The sequence below is a fragment of the Emydura macquarii genome, unplaced genomic scaffold (genome assembly GCF_026122565.2).
Source record: "Emydura macquarii macquarii isolate MOO-44397 ecotype Brisbane River unplaced genomic scaffold, CSIRO-AGI_Emac_v2 contig_1045, whole genome shotgun sequence".
Taxonomy (NCBI): domain Eukaryota; kingdom Metazoa; phylum Chordata; order Testudines; family Chelidae; genus Emydura; species Emydura macquarii.
The window spans coordinates 13309656-13330298 of NW_027131182.1; the positions used below are offsets into that span (position 1 = coordinate 13309656).

General features: G+C 37.9%; 1 protein-coding gene across 1 annotated transcript in view; it reads right to left on the reverse strand.

Moving 5' to 3' along the window:
* Positions 1-8199: 8199 nt before the first annotated feature.
* Positions 8200-20643, reverse strand: part of LMBRD2 (LMBR1 domain containing 2) — a 46508-nt gene continuing 34064 nt past the window's right edge. Inside the window, exons 16-19 of the mRNA XM_067545521.1 lie at positions 17522-17568; positions 17032-17137; positions 15324-15453; positions 8200-13425 (exon numbers count right to left, since the gene is read on the reverse strand). Coding sequence (XP_067401622.1) covers positions 13365-13425; positions 15324-15453; positions 17032-17137; positions 17522-17568 — 344 coding nt within the window. The 3' untranslated portion in view covers positions 8200-13364. The remainder of the gene's footprint in view (positions 13426-15323; positions 15454-17031; positions 17138-17521; positions 17569-20643) is intronic.

Consider the following 20643-nt stretch of genomic DNA (forward strand, 5'->3'; position numbering starts at 1 on the left):
CACTCCCATGAAGGAGAGAGATGCAGAAGAAGCAGCACACCACCACACCACAAAGAAGGTTTGCAAAGCTGGGGGGAGCAGGATTGTGACTCTCAGAGTCACAATGGGGCTCCATGTCCTGTTCCTGGGGCAGTGCAGCCTAAAAGGTTGAGTTGCTGGCTCAGAGATTTCTCATCAGAAGACTAATTGCTGCCTGCTGAGATTTCTTTAGGACAGGACTTTATCTTTGTGTGTTTCTAGAGCACGTAGTACTATGAGACCATGATCATGTTTGGGACCTCAGGTTGTGACAATAACATAAATAGTAAATAACTCCAGCCTCTCATTCAGGCAAAACTCTGGAGTCTATGGGAGATTTGGGAAATACAAGAGCAGGTCCCGCAGCTGGTGCTGTTTACTTAGGCTTATGTTCTTTTTCTAACTTGAGTCAATTGTTTGACTTTCCAGCTTTGCTTAAGTTAAATAGTTGGAGGGACTGTATTGTATTTAAGCATCTACATTTGAAAGAGGGAACAGATGACTGTCCCATGACCTTTATTATGATAATTTGTCAGTAGGTGACCAAGAATTAAATACTTTTGTCTTTGAAACTTTTTTGAAGCAAAGAGAAATCTATTCCCTGTCTTAATGGGAGTTTAAGGTTATACAAACTCTCCGCTATCTGCCTTTCAGCAGCAAAAAATCTGAGCACCTTTTGAGCACATCATTCAAAGGCAGCCTTGACTGAGTTTGGCATATGATTGTCCATGTGAATTGCCTCTCACAGATGCATATCACACAAAAATGGCTCATTCACTGGTAAAAGATCCTGCAAATCCACAGGGAATTACACCCAGAGCCCTATGAATTGGGAAAGGGTGGGTACTTCAATTAATCAGGTTACACGGGGAGCCCTATGGCTAGGAATGGGTGACTCTGAGACCTAAGTGTGAATTGGGTAAGGGTAGGTGCCTTTCCCCCAAACCCCTATGGATTGGGAAAGGGTGGTGGTGCCTTAACAGGGTTATGCCTTGAGTCCTATGGATTGTGGTAAGGTGGGGTGCCCTACTGTGTGGGTAACAAAAGAGGGACTGGCCTATAAAAGTGAGAGGAAAAAACATCACAAGTACTTTCTCTCCTTATCCATCTCTCTCATTTCTCCTAAGATGACAGAAGAAATAGCCATTAGACTTTGGGAGCAGACCTGGTCTGAGAGTTTGGTCAGCAATGTTACTGGAAATATGTGGTAAGGAACTTCACCTTAAAACAAATCTAGTTTGTTAAGTTTAAAAAGTGTTTTATCTTTATTTTTCTTGTAACCATTTCTGACTTTAACGCCTCACTACTTATACTCACTTAATCTCTAAGTAAATAAACTTGTTTTATTCTTTAATTAAAACTAATCCAGTGTTGTGAATTGTTTGAGTAACTTCATTTAAAGTTGAAGACTGATGTATGTTGATCCCCACAGAGGGGTACCAGACCTAATATATCTGAACTGCCTGTGAGAGGGCTGGACAGTGCAGGACATACTTTTTTGGGGAAGACTGGGAGCATGTTGGGTCACCGTGCAAGTAATAACCAAGGCTGCTGGAAGCCAGAGTGTGACGGGTGTTTGTTGACAGGCTGCTGAGGTTAGAACTGCTTGACCAGAGCTGTAGCCATACACAGACGTCAGGGTGTGACCCGCCCACTGTTTGGCTGTTTGTGAGGAGCTCAGGTTGACAGCCACAGGAGCAAAGCACTGTCAGGTACCCCAAGTTGCAGGGGAAATGGTGACACTGGTCTGGATTGCACCCCGGAATGTCATAGTGTCACAGAAGAAACTGGTCTTTACGAGGATATAAAAGAAGAGAGGATAATAATCAAGACAGAAAATGAGAATTGCCTGGAAGAGATTTGTTTGTCTAGAGAGACAGAAGAGGATGGATCATTTAATATGTTATCCAGTTACTGATGATTATGAGCATTTTTGACCTGCTGAAAAGTAGAGGTATTGCTTGTCAAAAGGAAAGGCTTTTCTATTTAGGCCCAGATGCAAGATTAAACACTAAAGCAAAATTCTGTATTGGCAAAAAGGAAATGAACAGTATTATGTCATTAAGGGCTTTGTTCCAGAAGTCTTCATGAGTAGAGGTTACATATGGCTACAGGTGTGGTTAAACATGAGCTGTTGTCCTCTGCATTGAGTGGTAGTATGTCTCAAGATTCTTTTGTACCTTTTGTTCTTGACCAACGAAACAAGTAAAGAAGTGCCAAGGTGTGGGAAGAGAATGGATGTGTCTAACAAGACACAGGGGTAAGTGAGATCCTCAGCATGCAAGCAAATAACTTAGTTAAGCATTCCCTCCTTAGGCTTTTAGATGCTGTTCTTGGATGACCATAGCAGCTATTATGAGTCACAAAGTTACACTCAGTGTTTTCACGTATAACCTGTCAATGCTTATCCTTTTTTACCTTGTGCTCCTTTGCACATCATTTTATATCTGCACAATGCAACATTGAACTGTGAGAATCACTGGCAAAACAAGCATATGCAATACTTAGAACGTATACATCTTTATATGAATGGACAATATTATACTAGCAATTCAATGTCATTGTACTGAATGGGAAATTTCTTACCCAATAATTTCCTTTTTAGTAGAATTGTGACATACCACTTTGGTATGCTCCCCGCCTCTCTGTAGTTCTGGAAGAGTTTCAGTGTTGCAGTGTAGCCCATGATATCCACATATCCTTCTCCAGCTTGCTGACAGAAGATTCATAACAAAGCTGTGTAGAAACTCTTAGAATACAATTAGTAACAATAGTCTTAATACCTACCAGTGAACTATGTACAGTAGGCTAACTGGCCCACAAACTGCAGACATAAAATATTTAATGTTTTCCCTTACCTAATGAAGACATAGCAGGGAGGTTAAATATGTGGGAGATGCTACTAGAAGATAAATTCTTGAGTAAGGAATTTCCCATTCCGCAACCCAGTATCTTCCAAAATTTTATGACATATGGGAAGCAGCAAGCAGTGAACATTAAGTAGGGAGGCATAAAGAAACAGACTGAAATAGAGAAATTGCCTCTTGAAAATAAATGCCTGAATGGCAAGTTAGTTTTGGATCACCACATGTAGCTCCTTCTTTCCAACGGAGGTGCCTATGCATAGGATAGAAAGTCCACCTTACAATGTTTTATAAAAGTATTGATAGAAGACCGTATTACTGCCTTACAGATTTTTTCAGCCAAAGCACAAGATCTTTTTGCCCATGATGTCACCAAAGATCTTATACAGTGGGATTGAGATCTTCAGGAATAGGTTTGCCTTATATCTCCTGTCCATAGCTAATTTGGATGCCCAAAGACTTTGGAAGAAAGGACACAAACAAGGAACCTTATCCTGTTGTTGAACCACTGAGGTTGAGATAGATCTTCAGTGTTCTAGGAACATCTAGATTATACCACAGATTTTCAGTAGGAAGCTGTGGATTTGGACAGAATGATGGGAGGACCAATTCCTGCGAAGCATGAAATGAGGAATTCACCTCTGGTAAGAGATTCTTTAGAACCACCTTGACACTGTGAAACACACTATTACCGCCAGCTCGCTTTCTGCAGTACTCCTCCTAGGCAGTCATTTCCCATTTTGTATGTGTGCAACTGATTGTTCCTTTCTAGAGTGGAGTACTTTGTGCATTTGTCTTTATTGAATTTAATTCTATTTACTTCAGACCATTTCTCCAATTTGTCCAGATCATTTTGAATTTTAATCCTATCCTCCAGAGCTCTTTCAACCCTTCCTGCTTGGTATCATCTGCAAACTTTGTAAGATTAAAAACTTTAACTACACTAAAATACTGAAAACTATTTACAGGTTTGATGAAGGAAGAAGCACAGAGAAATTTGTGGACAGAGAGGACTCCAACTCAGGACATGTGGGAGTAAGAAGGAACTGGAGAGGCATCACTCTGCTTTGCTCTGCTCCACCCCACCCTTTAGATCCTTGGTTTAGAGAATGAAGAGGACAAGTGGGCAGACGCAGATCAACAGACACTATTTGCTAGAAATAAATCTCCAATCTCAGGCACATGAAGTGCACGCATGCCCACATGTGGACTGCACATAGGGGACCAGTACTTAAAGAACCATTACCTTTGCTTCTTCTAGTCTTATCTCCTGAATCACCCTCCCAAGAAGTGAGAGAGGTGTGAATGTATGAAGCAGGGCTCTCAGCTACTTCAGCCACCTATGTGCAAAAGCATCCACCCCCCAGGACCTGGGAGCTGCTACCCCTTGAAAAGTATTTCAGCAGCTTTCTGTTCTTATGATTGGCAAAAAGAACAAACTACCAGAATGCTGAATTTCAGGTTGAAGGCTTTGTTTCAGACACCCTTCTGAGTTGACTGCATGTCCCTGAATTCTCCCTTTATTTCTTTTACAGAAGCCAGATTTTCCTTTGGCCTTTCTACTATTTCCATCACTTTTGAATGTAGGATTGAGTTTGACCTCAGTGTTTGTGAAGGTGGTGGTCTCAGTCTCAGACTAGACCAGAATGTGATTGCCCTAGAGGTGGCTGTACAATCCTCGTAGGCTAGCTTCATCACTCTGAGCTACAAGATGTTGATGCTCTCATTCTGGCTTATGGAGCTCCAAATGCTGTGTTCTGTTCTGTGTCCCAGTTTTAGCAGGGAAGGAGAGCTAATAATGGATGACCCCAAGAAGGCTGACATGTTTAATTCCTATTTTGCCTCAGTCTTCACTACAAGATTAATGGTCACCAGATACTCAACCATTAATATTAACAGTAAGAGGAAAGGAATGCAAGCCAAAACAAGGAAAGAACAGGTTTAAGAATATGTAGGTTAGTTAGATGTATTAAAGTCGGCAGGGCCTGATGAAATTCATCCTCAGCTACTTAAGGAACTAGCTGAAGCAATCTCAGAACCATTAGCAATTATCTTTGAGAACTCATGGAGGACAGTCCAAAGGACTGGAGAAGGGCAAACATAGTACCTATCTTTAAAAAGGTGATGAAAGTGGACCCAGGCAATAATGAACCAATCAGCCTGATTTCAATATTTGGAAAGATACTAGAACAAAATTATTAAACAATCAGTTTGTAAGCACCAAGAGGATAATACAGTTATAAGGAACGGCCAGCATGGATTTGACAAGAACATATGCCAAATCAACCTAATTTCTTATTTGACAGGGTTATTTGCCTACTGGTGGTGGTGGAGGAGGAGGGAGAGGGAAGCAGTAGACATGATATATCTTGATTTTAGTTAGGCTTTTGATACAGTCCCATACAACAGTCTCACAAGCAAACTAGGGAAATGTGGGTCTAGATGACATTACTATAAGGTGGGTGCACAATGGTTTAAAGACCATACTCAAAGAGTACTTGTCAATGGTTCACTGTCAAATGGGAGGGCCTATCTAGTAGAGTTCCACAGAAGTCAGTCCTGGGTCCAGTACTAGTCACTATTTTACTTAGTGACATAGATAACAGAGTGGAGAGTACACTTACAAAATTTGTAGGCGACACGGAATTGCAAGCAGTTTGGAGGACAGGTTTACAATTCAAAGTGACCTTGACAAATTAGAGAATTAGTCTGAAATTAACAAGACCAAATTCAATAAAGACAAGTGCAAATTACTACTCCTTTGGAAGGAAAAAAAAAAATCAAATGCACAACTAGTAAATGGGGAATAACTGGCTGGATAGTAATATTTCCAAAAAGGACTAAGGTATTATAGTGGATCACCAACTAAATATGAGTCATCAATGTAATGAAGCTCCCAAAATATATAATTCCGGGGTGTATTACAGGAGTGTTGTAAGAAAGACACTGGAAGTGATTGTCCCGCTCTACTCATCACTAGCAAGACCTCAGCTGTCCACTTCTGGGCATCACAATCATGGAAAGATGTGGATAAAACGAAGAGAGGCCAGACCACAAAAATGATAAAATGTTTAGAAAATCTGACCTACGAGGAAAGGTTAAAAAATCAGGCATATTTGCTCTTGAAAAAAGATGACTGATGGGGGACTTGGTAACAATCTTCACATACGTTAAGAGCTATTATAAAGAGGATGTGATAAATTGTTCTCCCTGTCCACTAAGGCAGGAAAAGTAGTAATGGACTTAATCTGCAGCTAGGGAAATTTAAGTTAGATATTAGGAAAAACTTCCTAACTATAAGGGCAGTTAAATATTGGAATACGTTTCCAAGGGAGATTGTAGAATCCCCATCACTGGAGGTTTTTAAGAACAGCCTGGACAAACACCTGTCTGTGTTTACTTGGTAATGCCTCAGTACAAGAGGCTGGGCTTTATGACTTCCAAAGGTCTCTTCCATCCCTATATTTTTTTTTCTATTTGCTCCCCACCCCATTAGGTTGACCTCTGTCACGAGTACGTGAAGGTTTGAAGGGAAGATAGAAAAGCCTCAGTGCATGATGTGGAAGACACTGCAGCTGTTGTAAAGCAGGTAATGATCAGGAATGCTCAGAGTAGCCAAGGAAGCCTCAAAAATCCCTCGAAAAGCTACCCTCAATCTTTCAGTCAACTATATCTTTAGGCAAGAAATTCTCTTTTGCTGGGATCATCGTGTCCTTTACTAACACTGCTGCCATCACAGCATCTGTGTTCAGTCTTTCTATTATGGCATTTTTTGGCTCTTGCATCTTATAATAGCTAAGTGTATGACTGCTTATACCCTTTCCCTCATCAGGATATTCCCATTCATTTCTGATTACATCTATAAAGGAAGGGTACATCAAGAAAGGGAGGAAACCTTTGTTTTTAACTCTGTGCCCCGGTGACAGCCTGAAGCAGGAAATTCTCTCTCCTCAATAGAGAAGAAAAAGTGAATACAAAAATTTCGTAGATCTTTTATATTTTCTTTCCCTTTTTGTGTTTTGGCTCTTTTTGCCTGTTTTACAGGAGTCCCAGCCTTGCTATAGCCAGGGCAGTCTTTTGTGACCCTTTTTATTGACAGCCTTTAGACCTCCAGCTAAAGTACCTACCCTCTGGGTCCCATTTAAATTGCTTATGAGACAGGGTCTTTTTAGGAATTCTGCCAATTATCTTAGGAAGAGGAGCTGTGTAGGAGTCCTGCTTCTTTCCCCAAGGAAGTGAAGACTGGCATTAGTTCTGGGCGGGACTTTGGATCCCTTAAGGGTTTTTTCCTTGCAGCCAAGGTCTTTCATAGGACTGACTGACTACCTTAACTGGCCTGACAGCATCTTCATCCTTATACTCTCTTCCTGAAAGTCTGGGAAGTTCCTGACTGGGCTTTTCTGCATTGGAATCATTGCTCCTCAGGGCAGGTAGGGTATCTATTGTGCCAGTTTTCTTGCACGTGTCAGCTTGCTGTGAACAGGAAGGGAATAATTTTACTCCTGTAGAATCTGTAAATACTGTCTCACATAGGGAGATGCTGCATAGACTTAGCCAGGTTCCTGCCTTTATGCTCTGCCATTGCCCAAGGAGTTTGAGAGAGGATGTTTTTGCAGTGGCGGATCTGTGTGGATGAAACCATCATGCTTCCAAGTACCTGTTCTAGGGGAAGAGGAAAAGGAATTATAAAGTTGCATGCTATTCCTTGAAAAATGATTGAAAGTAAAGTTGACGAGCAAAACAAACAGCCATTAAATGCTGCCCTGGAGGTAGAAATTCCAATGGACAACCAGAGAAGGGGGCATGACCAGCAGAGACTACATTGCAATGCTCCTGGAATAGCAGAGAGGAAGGAAACAGCCTACTATACATTCGAATTGTGGGAGATGTGAGGCTGCAGAAAAGCAGAGGTCCAGATCACAATCTTTAACAGTGCACTTTGGATGGACTACAAGGGAAGATTCATACTTCAACAACTTAAACCTTCCCAGTGAAGGTAGTTATCAACTGTGGTACTTCCCATGTTTAACGAGTTGGGCTGAAGGAAAATAAAACTAAATAAGCCCAATGTATAACTGTTCTTTTTCAGAATACCTTTGTAAACTATTCCAAAAAGTATCCATCCCCTCTTAAAATGTGTGATGTGTGCATACAAATCCTCTAAGTTTAGTCTACTATTTGAAGGAAGTTAAAAAATACAGAGTAAGGTTTTAACTCTCAAATCAATTCACAAATGATAAAAAGTAAAATTATCTGAAAAAGATCAGTAACAAACATTTCTAAAGGAAGTTTGAATGCATAAAGCACATACAAGTAGTATTGTAGAAATGCATTTTATTTCATGCAAACAACTTTATTTCACTAGATATTCAAACGTACAATTAAAAAATATATCCAGTGCAGCAATAATTTAGAACACTACACAGGAAACAGCAGCAATTCAGCGTGGGTCAAAACAATACAGCATGATATTATGCACACTTATTCCTGTATCATTAGGTAAAAAGCTAGTCTATCCATAACCAGCACTCCTATTCCCTATTTTTGATACACATTTGAAAATGGAATAAGGTCTGCAATTACTAAAGCTGTATGAAGAGAAATAAATTAATTTCCTGCCCTTCCACTTTTGTCTATAGGAATGAAAGTATTCAAGTAAGAGTTTTGACTAAGAAAAATTCTGAGACACCATCCTCCAGCTACTAAATTTTATGAGTATGTCATCTAGTAAGACATAGTCATGAAGTAATAACCAAAAGTTGCAAATTGGCATTGCTCATGTTACAATCAACACTAAAATAGTTAGACATATTAACGTGGTGAGGAGGAGCGCACCGTATTATATTTGAAGGTTACAAAGAATAAACTCGCTAATCTTGCTTTATGACAAACAAAACTTACTGAATGTAATACAGCATAATTAATGCCAGGAGTTCATTAATACAGTAGAGTGAGGGTCTGGTTCAAGGTGTAACTTTTTTGTTGGTAATGGTTGGTCCATATTAAGGGAATGAAAAATGTAGGAGTGTCTCAACTTCAGACTAGACTACCTGCTAGAGGCACAAGTAGAATTGGCATAGTACTGCTGTGAGGCAGTAGATATCCCTCCAGAGCATACTAGAGAAAGGGGATTTAAAAATCTCAATCAAAATGTTACAAGCTATTATTTACAAAGAACATTCTGTAAAAATTACAATGATTTTCTTGCATTTTAGAGAAATCAAATGCTAGGACACCGAATACACACAGCATCAAAACTAGTATTTTTTGTTAACAGTTAAGATATATTTAATTATAATGAATGAATCAATGAGAACTTCTTTCATAAGCTTCATAAAAATCACTACTTCATAAAATTATCTCTAATATTTTAAGTGCACATTAGGTCTCAAGTAATTAACAGTGATAGTGAAAGAAGAGAACAGGAAACTTGCACTTGTTCTCATGGAACAGTTACAGAATTTCAGATACTTTTATTAAATTAAACAAGTTACAATAATTACACTGAATTGGAGTAGAAAAAACCCCACAATTATTACACCTTCTAGGGTAATTGTGAGGGCTATAAAATAATTGTTAGGGCTTTGCAACAGTAAGAACATAAATAGTGAAAAGATAGCAGCTTTCCCCAGTCCTCTTAATACTATAATCATAGCTGTTTAAATTTACGTATACTACATTTGTGTTTAATCAAATAGTAGACATTAAGCATTCCTCAGTAGTGTGAATTATAGCAGTATAGAATTTGTTCCAAAAGGACTTTTTCCTTAGCACTTCAAAATCGTACCTCAAGGACAACATCATATCTCCCCGATACTAGATATTGGTATTTAGAACATCATTGTTTCTATAGTTATTTTAGTTTCTCCCTAAACTGTTAAATGATTCCCTTTATTGAATGCTACAGGCCAGACCCATGTAAGTAAAGTACACAGAACTCACTTCAGAATGCAGCTATTTCTACACACATTTTTAAATACCTGATAATACAGATTTGCAAATCTAGCAAAGACATTAAGTTTAACTAGGTGTAAGTTTCCCTACCCATACTTAAAAAAAAAAAGAAGAAAAACAAATCAACACCGCTGGATTATTATTCATGTTGAGCATTATGATTTTTTTTAAAATGTATTCAAAATTTGCAAGGATTATTTTCTACTATATCACTGACATAACAGCATCCAAACATGGTTTGTATTTAATTTTCTACCTTTTTGGCATATTTCACAACTATAAAATCAAACAGCATGACAAACATGATGCAAGATAGAAAGTATATATTACTTGTAATTTAATATAGTGAAATTTTAGTTTAAGAGAAAATATGATCTACATTCTCTTTAGTATGATTATGAAGTGGCAGCATAAATACATGTTATTCTTCAGTCTCCCAAATCACAGTAGTTTACAATGCAATTATTTTTGGACTTTCTAATTTTGAATATCAGTGGTGGAGGAACAGAATATGTACATATCTATGAGGTTTACGAAGTAAAATAAATTACTATTTTAGAAAACAGCATGTACTTCCACAGTTGTATTCTCTCACAAAATGGTAACACTGATAAATCTTCCAGGTTTACATTCACAAGAAATCATACAGGATTCTTTTTAAACAGAGTGTAAATTAATTAGTACAAGAATGTTTATTAAAAATTCAATTGTTGGATTTAAAAAAGTCAATGGGAGTTTTGCCATTCACTTCAGTGGGGGTGGGATCTCACCCCAGTCATTTAGCTAACACTCAAGGAAACTCTGAAAGCAACACTTTAATACAAAAACATCCTATCTGTGATGCAACTACTTCTATGCTTTATGGACAATCCCTAGACCATCAGTTCATTGCACCACCACCTGAAGCAGACCACAAAACCTAAGAAATTCCCACCACAGTTGGGGGTTAAAATTCCATGTTGGTGTTTGTATTTTAGTCTCTGGAATCCCATTAACATTAGAGTCACCTGGCTAAATCCTTATGCACCACTTTGAAAATTATCAGTGGGAATCCAGACAGAGGGTCTAGTTAAATTTACTATTATATGGGTCTGACCATGCTTCCACTGAAGTCAAAGAAAACTTCCATTGACTTCAACAATAGCATGAGTAGGCCCCATTAGGGCTAAGCTCTACTTGCACAAAGACAACTGGCTCAGACTCTTCGTGAACATCCAGCATTCCTTCTGTGAAGTTTAGTCTATCTTCCCTAAACAGCAATGGAATTAAGTTAGAACAGATCTCTTTCAAATTGACTTGCAATGCATTAATGAAGAGCATGTGCTTTTGAGGGGTGGGGTGGGAATTCTTTATGAAGTTTAAAAATAAGCTTTCAGGTCTTCAGGTAAAAATCAATTTTTTTAAAAATAAAAGAAAATAGAAATGCCAAATTTAGTCTCACATGGTTTTGCTGGAAGACTTAAAGGGGGAGGAGAGAAAAGGAGAATGTGTCGAAGAGCCTGAGTATTTTCAGTAATCATACCTTGATTCAAGGGGAGGGATAGAGAGAATTTAATGAAGATCCTTTCTCCAAAATGTTTGCTATTGGAGTTAAATAGGTGCTTTTCTTTAGGCACAATAAACTAAGTTTTAAACAATCTGAATAAACATTTCTTTCCTCTCAATTGTTCAGCTTTTAGTCTCTGGTGCTGTTATTGGTTCTCCAATGATCAGTCTTCCAAGGCTCACAAGACCTGGATTTCTAATGTTAAAAGTCACACACAAGAGCAGGAACTCCCCAAACTCCAGAACACTTTAAAAAAAAAAAATTATCCCAGGACATTTTAAAGAGATATTTCTGTGTTTGGATGCAGGTGAGGTTCTCACTGATTTCATTAGGAACAGCACATATATCTAAAGAAAGGATTCAGAGTTAATCTACTGTATGTCCATTTATTTATGTAATTGGTTCCATAGAAGTGGATTAGAATTTCACTATCCTTCAAAATAGTTACTCAAATCATTGTAACTAAGCAGATAATACTCCTCTACAAATAGCATTATTTTCTGGACTTCTGAATTACCATTCACTGAAGCAAGTTAGAATCATATTAACACAGATTGTAGAAGATAGATATACTAAATGGATATCTCATCCATGAAAACCTACTTTTCAGTGTAACCCCATTTCTAGATGCTTTAGGAGTTGCCCATCTTTCAAGTATGAGAAAGAAAAATAGTTATGAGATCTTATGCTTCAGCTTTCACCATCATTTTGCAATGAGTGCACATGAGAAAACTCCTAAGTGATTTAAAAATGTCAACTTAAAACCTAACTGACTGAAAATTGCAAACAAAGCAAATTTTTAAGTTGAGCATATTTCCCAAAAAATCATTAGCATGACAGCATTTTTTCACTGCTACTCACTGGAATTTTTGGTGGAGTTTGTGTGAATAAGCATTTCTTCTTTTTACAATGAAGAGCCTACTTATTGCAAAATACAGCCACCTTAAAAACACAGATCCCTTATGCAAGGCTGTGCAGTTGGGATGTCAAAAACATTTACCAACAATGAATCACACCATATAGTTAAATTAATCAAATGGAAAGCTTCAGGAGTTTTATACCGTACAGGAAGTTTTTGAAAATTGTAAAATTTAAAAAACTGATATTTCACATTATAATTTCTCTTACACATACAGGACCATTAATGTGCCAAGATTTTCAACTGCTACTACTGTAAAATGTCGTCTTAAACAGTCACCATACCTTAGAGGATGCATTCTTGTTATTACACACATGCTTGAATGACAGTGATAGCGAAAATATTTGTTTATATTTAATCTTAATTACACATGCTAACATCATTTATCTGCATATAATATTAAAACAGAAAAAATCTCCAATTCTATGGCTCATGTGTAAGCCTTCCACATTTTATGCCAACATGTTTATACAAAACTGCCATTCAATTTCTTCTGCTCATAAAAGGCCTAATTCAAAGGCCACTGGAGTCAATGGAAGACTTTTCACTTCAATGGACTTTGGTTCAGGCTCAAAGTTCAAACAGAAAGATGTATAATAACAGTGTGCGCTACAGTAATTGTTAACTGCATTTAGGATACCTAAACCGTATTATATTTTTGAGAGTAACCCCAAAAAAATCCATCCCCAAAATTTTAAATTTCAGTTCAATTTGAGCCCATTTACATGTATAAAAGTTTAGTCTACATTAACATTTAATTAACTAAACTAGGGTTTTAAAATCATTTTATTGCCCCCCCAAAAAGGACAACAAACCAAAAAACACTCTAACAATACCTGTTAATACAAGTATACTCTAGCCCACCCTTAGTGGGAGAGTTATTATACAAGGTGCATTTCCAACTATTATTGTTCCTTTGTTTTCCACAATTTTCTCTCTCTCTTTTTTTTTTTAAAATAAAGAAAAGGCTTTTTTTGGTTCAGAAATGTTACAAATACAGTATTTTCCAAATAATGAATAGTAGACTTTGATTTCTATTAAGTTTTCATAAGCTTTGAAGGAATTAGACATCATCAAATATTCGGCTTCGTGACATTGACAAATACCTTCCACCAGGCTGATACCTATAGGACATACATAAAGAAACCATATAAAACCTCAGAAGGAGAAAGAAAGAAAACATCAATAAAGCATAGAAGCAAAGTCACATCTAGTGTGTACTAAAAAGAAATCTATTCTGCCCATGTATTGCCACATGAAATATTTTAACTGCAGAATAACTTACATTTACAGTGATTTTCATCCTGAATGATCCCAATGCATTTTATTCACTTATATATAAGAAAAATACATGAAAAATCTGTACAATGAAATTACACTAAAATTGAGATTCTAGTAATCGAACAAATACTTGCATAAAAACGTTACACAGTTGTTAGCTATTTGAAATTAAATATTTTAAACATCAAATGACCAAGAGAATATTTAAACATACGTGAGGAGGTCTTGTTTCTATACTACCTCTCTCATTATTCCATGAAGAAACCAAAGTATTATATTTTAGTTAAATTGTAAGGAAAACACTTTTATTGATATCTGAAAGTCTTTAGATTGTACTATCAGCAAAATAAGATAACAGCCTACATGCTATCCAGTGAAATAGCACCACCCAACACCCTTAAAAGGTGAATAGCAACTTTTGAGGGGGAAAAATTATGGTTACCCAAATCGGTTGCCAAATATATGAAGGCTTAAAAATACATATATTCAAAAGAGTTCCAGAGGGGTAGCCGTGTTAGTCTGTATACAGCAAACACAACGGGAGTTCTGTAAAGACTAACAAATTTAATTTCAACAGGCATAAGCTTTCGTGGGCTTCAGCCCACTTCCTCAGATACAGTTGGCACAAATAACAGAGCAAATATTGGCAACATATATAGGAGGCAACATATATATATCCATATTCTACCAACTGCATCTGAGGAAGTGGGCTGAAGCCCACGAAAGCGTATGCCTGCTGAAATTAAATTTGTTAGTCTTTAAAGTGCTACAGAACTCTCATTGTTTTTGCTATATTCAAAAGAGCATCACAACTGTGTTTTTCCCCTTTGTAATAATTAAGGATATGATTTAGTCACAGAAGTCAGGAAGTCATCTCTCTGTGGCAGTGAGGCTCTGGCTGTCCGTTCCCCCTGCTGGTGTTTCAGCCGTCATCCCCTCCACCCTCCCCCACATTCCGGTTATTTTTAATAAAAGTCACACAGACAAGTCAGGGGCTCTGTGAATTTTTGTTTAATGCCCTTGATCTGTTGGTTATTCTTAGTAAAAGTCATGGTGACAAAATCTTATCTTTAGTAACAACTAATGAAATCCTGACCAGACACAAAAGCAAAGGGCACTTCTAGCACTGTTCTACATATTTTAAGATGCTTTAAATTGTTGCACTGGAAAAGACACCGGGCTTAATTCTCCCCTGACACCAGTTTTAATAACCAGTGTGGTTTCAATGGAATTAGTCCTGATTTCACACTGGTGTGAGACAAACCAATTCTGTCTAAGCAGTAAAAATTGAAATTTTAAAACAAGTGTGCTAGATTCTAATTCATACTGGCTGCTAGATTACCAGCAATGTGGGAAACAATTAGCCTAGCAACAGTCAGCCTATGAAATGTCCTTCATTCTTTACAGGATTGTTCACCCTTTGTTGTCCTTCACCTTTGCCTCTATGAAACATACATTTCAGATGTATCCAATTTATTTATTTTACATACAAGTCAAAAATATTGACTGAAATAAATAATTTTGACCCATTAGGCATTTGGGAGATTGAGACGGAATCACTAGCACTAAGTTTCAAGTGGTTTCAAACACTGCCCTAGTTATCTTAAGACACAAAAACTAGGGGAGATTCTGAATTCTGTTCATCAATGATAATGCTTGTGAACTGGATATAGTTGCCATAGGTCAATGAAATAATAATAAGTAAGAACACTTCATTTAGATAAAACTGAAAATTTCTCACCTTCCTGAGTCCGATTCAAGGGGATCATCATTAACTGAGTCCGCGTTAAAATCCAAAGGTTCAGCATCTTGGAGGAGTTCTATTCTATCCCTTTCAGTCCTGCCATTTGACCTGGTATACTTAGACACTGCTGAATATTTTTTTTAAAAAAAGTAATTATATTTGCTTATTCTATAAACATTTTATTATCCCATGTCTTATAAATGTTTTCTCCCTAAGATCAAACAAACATAATATACATATTACTTGTATGTCATTGAAAAAATAAGCCTGACTCTAGATAGATTCAATATTTGGCTAACCTAGTTGGATGCTCAGATTTCCAACCAGTACCACTGTGGAAACTGCACTCACTCCATATGCACAGCTTGCAATTTTTCAAAAGGGCCAAAACTCTGCCCAATCTACACCCAGTATCACCAGAAAACTCCAAAACACTTTTCAATTAGACCTATTTTGACACAGTTTAAAATTGAGCTTTTGTAATTGGAAAAATATATTCCTCCCACACCCTGATTCAAAAGTGGTTACACAATATTGGTTGAAACTATGTTTCTTAAAACAAACACCAAATTAAACCCAAACCAAGCATTTGGGCTAGACTATGCCAGAAAAAAAAGTAAAAAAGTTTCCAAAAATGATTGGAAACAAGTATTAAAATGCAATCTGATATGCAGTCTTAACATTAGTTGGTGCTCCTCCTGTTATAATATTGGAATGCTGCATATTTTTTGGGTATCATTAAAATAATTTCAGTTAGTCGTCATAAATATTGGATTTCCAGGTGGGAAAAAAATTATAACTCACCACATTTCTGTCTCAAAATTTGTACCTAGTTACACATATTACTATCACTGAAAGTAGTTACCTAGGACAATTATTTCTCTTTACTCAATATATTTACTTTATTAATTTAATAGCACTTCATGCATATTCAGTTTCACTGTATTGATGGTCAGCTGTATTTCCTGTATTAGCATATCAACATTTGTGTTCTACTCTGAGAAGCTTATGGGCAAACATGTAAAAATTCAGTAATGTGTACAAGTGCAAAAAATAAAGGGTAAAACTCTCCAGTAAGCGTAAAAACTTATTGCCTACACGTTGAAAGTTTGACCAATATTTTACTATTTTCCCTCAAAAAAATACATACTAAACGTCAAATGATTTAACATACTGTAGTTTAATACATTATATAAAAAATTTTGAACTACAAGTTTGTACAGTAGGTTATATATTCAGTATGTTGAATAAATATTCTGTAAGTCTAATTACTGTGACAGTTTACATTTGAAAGGTTATCTGGGCAACTAGAAGGGTTACAGATTATAAAATCTTAGATTTTGTAAAAAAATTTCAAGCATCCCTATCTCTCAGAATACAGTGTTACAATCCACTTTGTTGTCAATCCCAAAGCTGAGGACTGCTGCTCAGGTCATAAGACTATAATCAAAGAGTTCAATAACTGATCTAAGAATCTGTGACTACTCTCAGAACATACCCCATGGAGTGGAAAGAGGAAATGTCAAAGATTGCCAGACCCAATGGAAACCTACTGTCTCTCCTGTAGCAAACATCATGGCTTTGTGCCACAAAAAGAGGTAAACTCAACATGCTGACACAATAAGTAGAAAACAAATTATTGCTACTTATACAATTATGCCAGTGAAGGTTTTAAGAAAGTATAGAAAAAAAGTGTATTACTTACATCTGTTTGCATTGGTCTCTGAGAAACTAGATTCTTTTTGGTCAGTGTGAACATTTCTATTTCTAGTGGAATCTTCTCGGCTGTTACCATATCGTTCTTTCCATTCCTGATCCAAAACCCCCCAGAACAAAAACAAAAAATACATCACGTCAGCAATACGAGCAACATTACTTACCCAGATCATATCTGGAATCCTAAATCTATTATCTTGGGATATTCCCCCTCACACACTAGACTAGAGGAGCTGAAACTTTATACATAAAATGTTCTGAGTGCATACTGTTAGACGTATATCTGTGTCTTCCTGAATAGATACAATTTTAATCAGTGTGTGTCCTTTCATGCTAAAATATATTTTACTTGCAAGCATTCCCTCCCAATAGTTTTTTTTAAGATATTGAAAACCAAGGTCCTAATGGAAAGTTGTAATACATACCAGCATACAGTACACAGAAAATTAGTAAAATACTTTTCTAAAATATTCTCATACCCTTCTTCTATTTTCACCTTCTTCCTGCCTTTGTCGTTTTCTTTTCTCTAGAAAAGGAAAATTATTTTAATTTAACTACAAAGTAATAAAAACCGCCAGTGATTATACAACAGTTAAAGAAGCAAGGATTAAAAAAGGTACTGAAAAAAATTCGACCAATGCTCTTAAAGAGATTAATTTTTTATGAAGATGGGACTCATCTGAGGAAAAAAATTGAAGCTTAAATTTAACTACATGCTTACTTCTGATACATTTGAATGAAGCTTAAAATGAACTTCCCCTATATTTAATAACATGGCACAAATTTGGGAACTAGCAGATGGGAGCAGGGAGGAAGAATGAGTAATTCTAAAATTATAATGCTGTACTAGACGGAAGGATCTCTGTCAAAGAGAAACTGAGATGTCACCTAAAATATACAAGTGTTTTGGTTTTGTTTGAAGGCCTGGCGGTTCTAAGAATGAATTAATGGGACAATGACAATATTCAGCTCTGTAAATTTAATGAAGGGATGTTTAAGGGTCCTTTTAAAAGATATTCTCTGCAAAATACATGGTGCCATATTCGCTTGCTATGGGGTAGAGGTGCATGGACCTTTCCAATAAAAAAAAAAAAAAGAGTACAAGTAACTTCATATTATACTTTATGACTGATGTACAGAGTCTTTATATAACTTATTAAAAACTGATTAAACATTACTATAGCACCTTCCATTTGAGGATTTCAGCTTTATAAATCTTAACTACTTAAGAATCACAATGGCCCTGAAATACGCCTAAAGAGTATCATACACAGGGATTGTGTCACCTATTAATGAAATACAGGCTTCCAATGTAGCTGTTTAACAGTACTCAGCAACACTACAAAACATTTTATGAGATGACATGAATAATACAATATCTAATTGAAACTTCAGGGAGAATTAAGGGAGAAAACATTTATGAAAGTTGGAATTTGGATAGGACATCAGAACTAACATTCCTACTCCTATGAAGAGTGAAAAAACCCAGTTATTAACCTTCCATAACTGTTGTTCTTTGAGATGTGTTGCTCATGTCCATTCCAAGTAGGGGTGTGTGTGCAGTTCACAGTTGCTGGAAGGTTTTCTCCTAATGGTATCCATAGGGTTGGCTCTGGAGCCCCCTGGAGTCGCTCCTTCATGGCACTGTATAGAGGCCCTGCCGATCCCTCGCCTCTTCAGTTCCTTCTTGCTGCCTGGCTCAGACAGACGGATAGGCGGGTGGGTGGCACTGGCGGAAAGAAAGAACTGAGGGGGCGTAGGACCAGTGGTGCCTGATATACTGCGGCATGTGCGTGGGACTCCAGAGGATGCCAGAGCCAGCTCTATGGATACTGCTAAAGAGAAAAAAATTCCGGTAACTGCACAGAGATGTGCACACACCTAGAATGGAATTGACATGAGCAAGCACTCGAAGAACTGGTTTTTTCCTTCTTTGAGTGCTTGCTCCTGTCCATTCCAAGTAGGTGACTCCCAAGTAGATCCATAGGAGGAAGGGTCAGAGTTCAATAACCTGCAGCTTGCAGTACCGCTCTACCAAATGCAGCAATGTCTCTGGCTTGTTTTGTAACAGCAGAGTGTGCCGCAAAAGTGTGAACAGATAACCACATCACAGCTCTACAAATATCTTGGATTAGGATCTGAGTGAGGAACGCTGCTGAGGATACCTGTGCCCTTGTGGAGTGAACTGTCAGCACTGGGGCCAGTATTTTCACCAAGTCATAACACATCCAGATACATGACATGATTCATGAAGAGATTCTTTGTGATGACACTGGAAAGCCTTTTATCCTGTCTGCTATTGCTATGAAGAGCTGCATTGTTTTCTAAAGGGCTTTGTTCTCTCGATATAAAAAGTCAAAGCCTGTGAAATGTCCAGAGAATGCAGCCTCTGCTCTCAGCTGTTGGTGTGTGACTTCAGGTAGAAAACCAGAAGGAATGTGTCCTGGTTTAAGTGGAATTGTGACACCACCTTCAGAAGGAAAGCTGGATGAGGGCGCAGCTGAATCTTGTCTTTGAAGAAAACCATATAAGGAGGCTCAGATGTGAGTGCCTGAGTTCCAAGACTCTCCTGGCTGACATTATGGCCACTAGAAAGACAGAAGTGAGCATGTCACTAGAGATTCGAAAGGAGGACCCATCAGTCTTAACAGTACAAGGCTAAAATCCCATTGGGGAATCAGCTGACATGTTTGAGGGTATAACCTGTCTAGACCTTTAAGAAAAAGTCCCACCATCAGGATGGTAAACACCAAACTGCCTGCAACCCAGGGATGAAACACCAACATTGCAGCCAGGTGGACCTTGACTGAGGACACCGACAGCGCCTGCAGTTTGAGATGTAACAGATAGTCCACAATTAAATGTATTGACTACAGTGTGGGCGGAGTACCCTTCTGAGTTGACCAGATGGAGAACCTCTTCAACTTAGCTAAGTAAGTGGCCCTGGTGGAAGGTTTTCTGCTCCTGATGAGGACCTCTCTGGCTGGTTCTGAGCACTCTAGTTCCAGAGGGCTCAGCCGCAGAGCTTCCATGCCATGAGGTGAAGAGACTCTAGACTGGGGTGATGAAGGAGGTCATGGTCCTGAGTGATGATCAAGTCCAGAACTAGTGACAGACTGATAGGCATTTCAACTTACGGATTGAAGAGTGTGGTGTACCAGTATTGGCATGGCTATGTTGGGTTACCGGAATTACAGAGGACTTTTCCTGACCTTCAGCAGGACCTTGTGAAGGAGTGGGATAGGAGGAAATGCATAGGACAGACGACCTGGTCAAGAGATGAGGAATGGGTCCATGACTGATCTCGGGCTGTGATCCTGGAAGGACCAGAATTGCATGAATTTCCTGTTGTGTCTCATCACTAACTGGTCTATAAGAGGAACTCCCCACCATTGGAAGATGTCTTTCACCACATCTGGACGGAGAGACCCCTTGTGGTTGGAGAAAGACCTGCTGAGGTGGTCTGCCAACTCATTCCGAGACCCAGGAACGCAGGATGCCTCAAGATGAATTGAGTGGGCTATGCAGAAGTCCCACAGTTTGAGGCCTTCCTGGCACAGGAGAGGAGCGTGCTGTACCCTGTCTGTTCATACAGAACATG